Source organism: Nestor notabilis, unplaced genomic scaffold (assembly GCF_000696875.1).
Source record: "Nestor notabilis isolate BGI_N333 unplaced genomic scaffold, ASM69687v1 scaffold21737, whole genome shotgun sequence".
Taxonomy (NCBI): Eukaryota; Metazoa; Chordata; class Aves; order Psittaciformes; family Psittacidae; genus Nestor; species Nestor notabilis.
Window position 1 is genome coordinate 1 of NW_009938076.1, and position 203 is coordinate 203.

General features: G+C 55.2%; 1 protein-coding gene across 1 annotated transcript in view; it reads right to left on the reverse strand.

Moving 5' to 3' along the window:
• Window positions 1-8: 8 nt before the first annotated feature.
• The window catches only part of LOC104409315 (brain-specific homeobox/POU domain protein 3), a gene marked incomplete at its 5' end in the record, with an annotated part of 810 nt that continues 615 nt past the window's right edge, over window positions 9-203 (reverse strand). Inside the window, one exon of the mRNA XM_010019149.1 lies at window positions 9-201. Coding sequence (XP_010017451.1) covers window positions 9-201 — 193 coding nt within the window. The remainder of the gene's footprint in view (window positions 202-203) is intronic.

Here is a 203-nt window from a genome sequence, read left to right on the forward strand (position 1 = left end):
CCCCTTCTTCAGTAGGTAGCAGAAAATTTCATCCTTTTCTGCTTCTGTCTCTGATTGCAAAACCAGACCCGCACCACGTTCTTCTTCAAGTCTAACTTCTCGGCGATGGCAGCGATTTTCTCCGAGGAGGGCCGCGGCTGAACGGCAAAATAAGCCTCCAGCGAGCGCTTCTCCGGGGCAGCGATGGACGTGCGCTTGCGCCT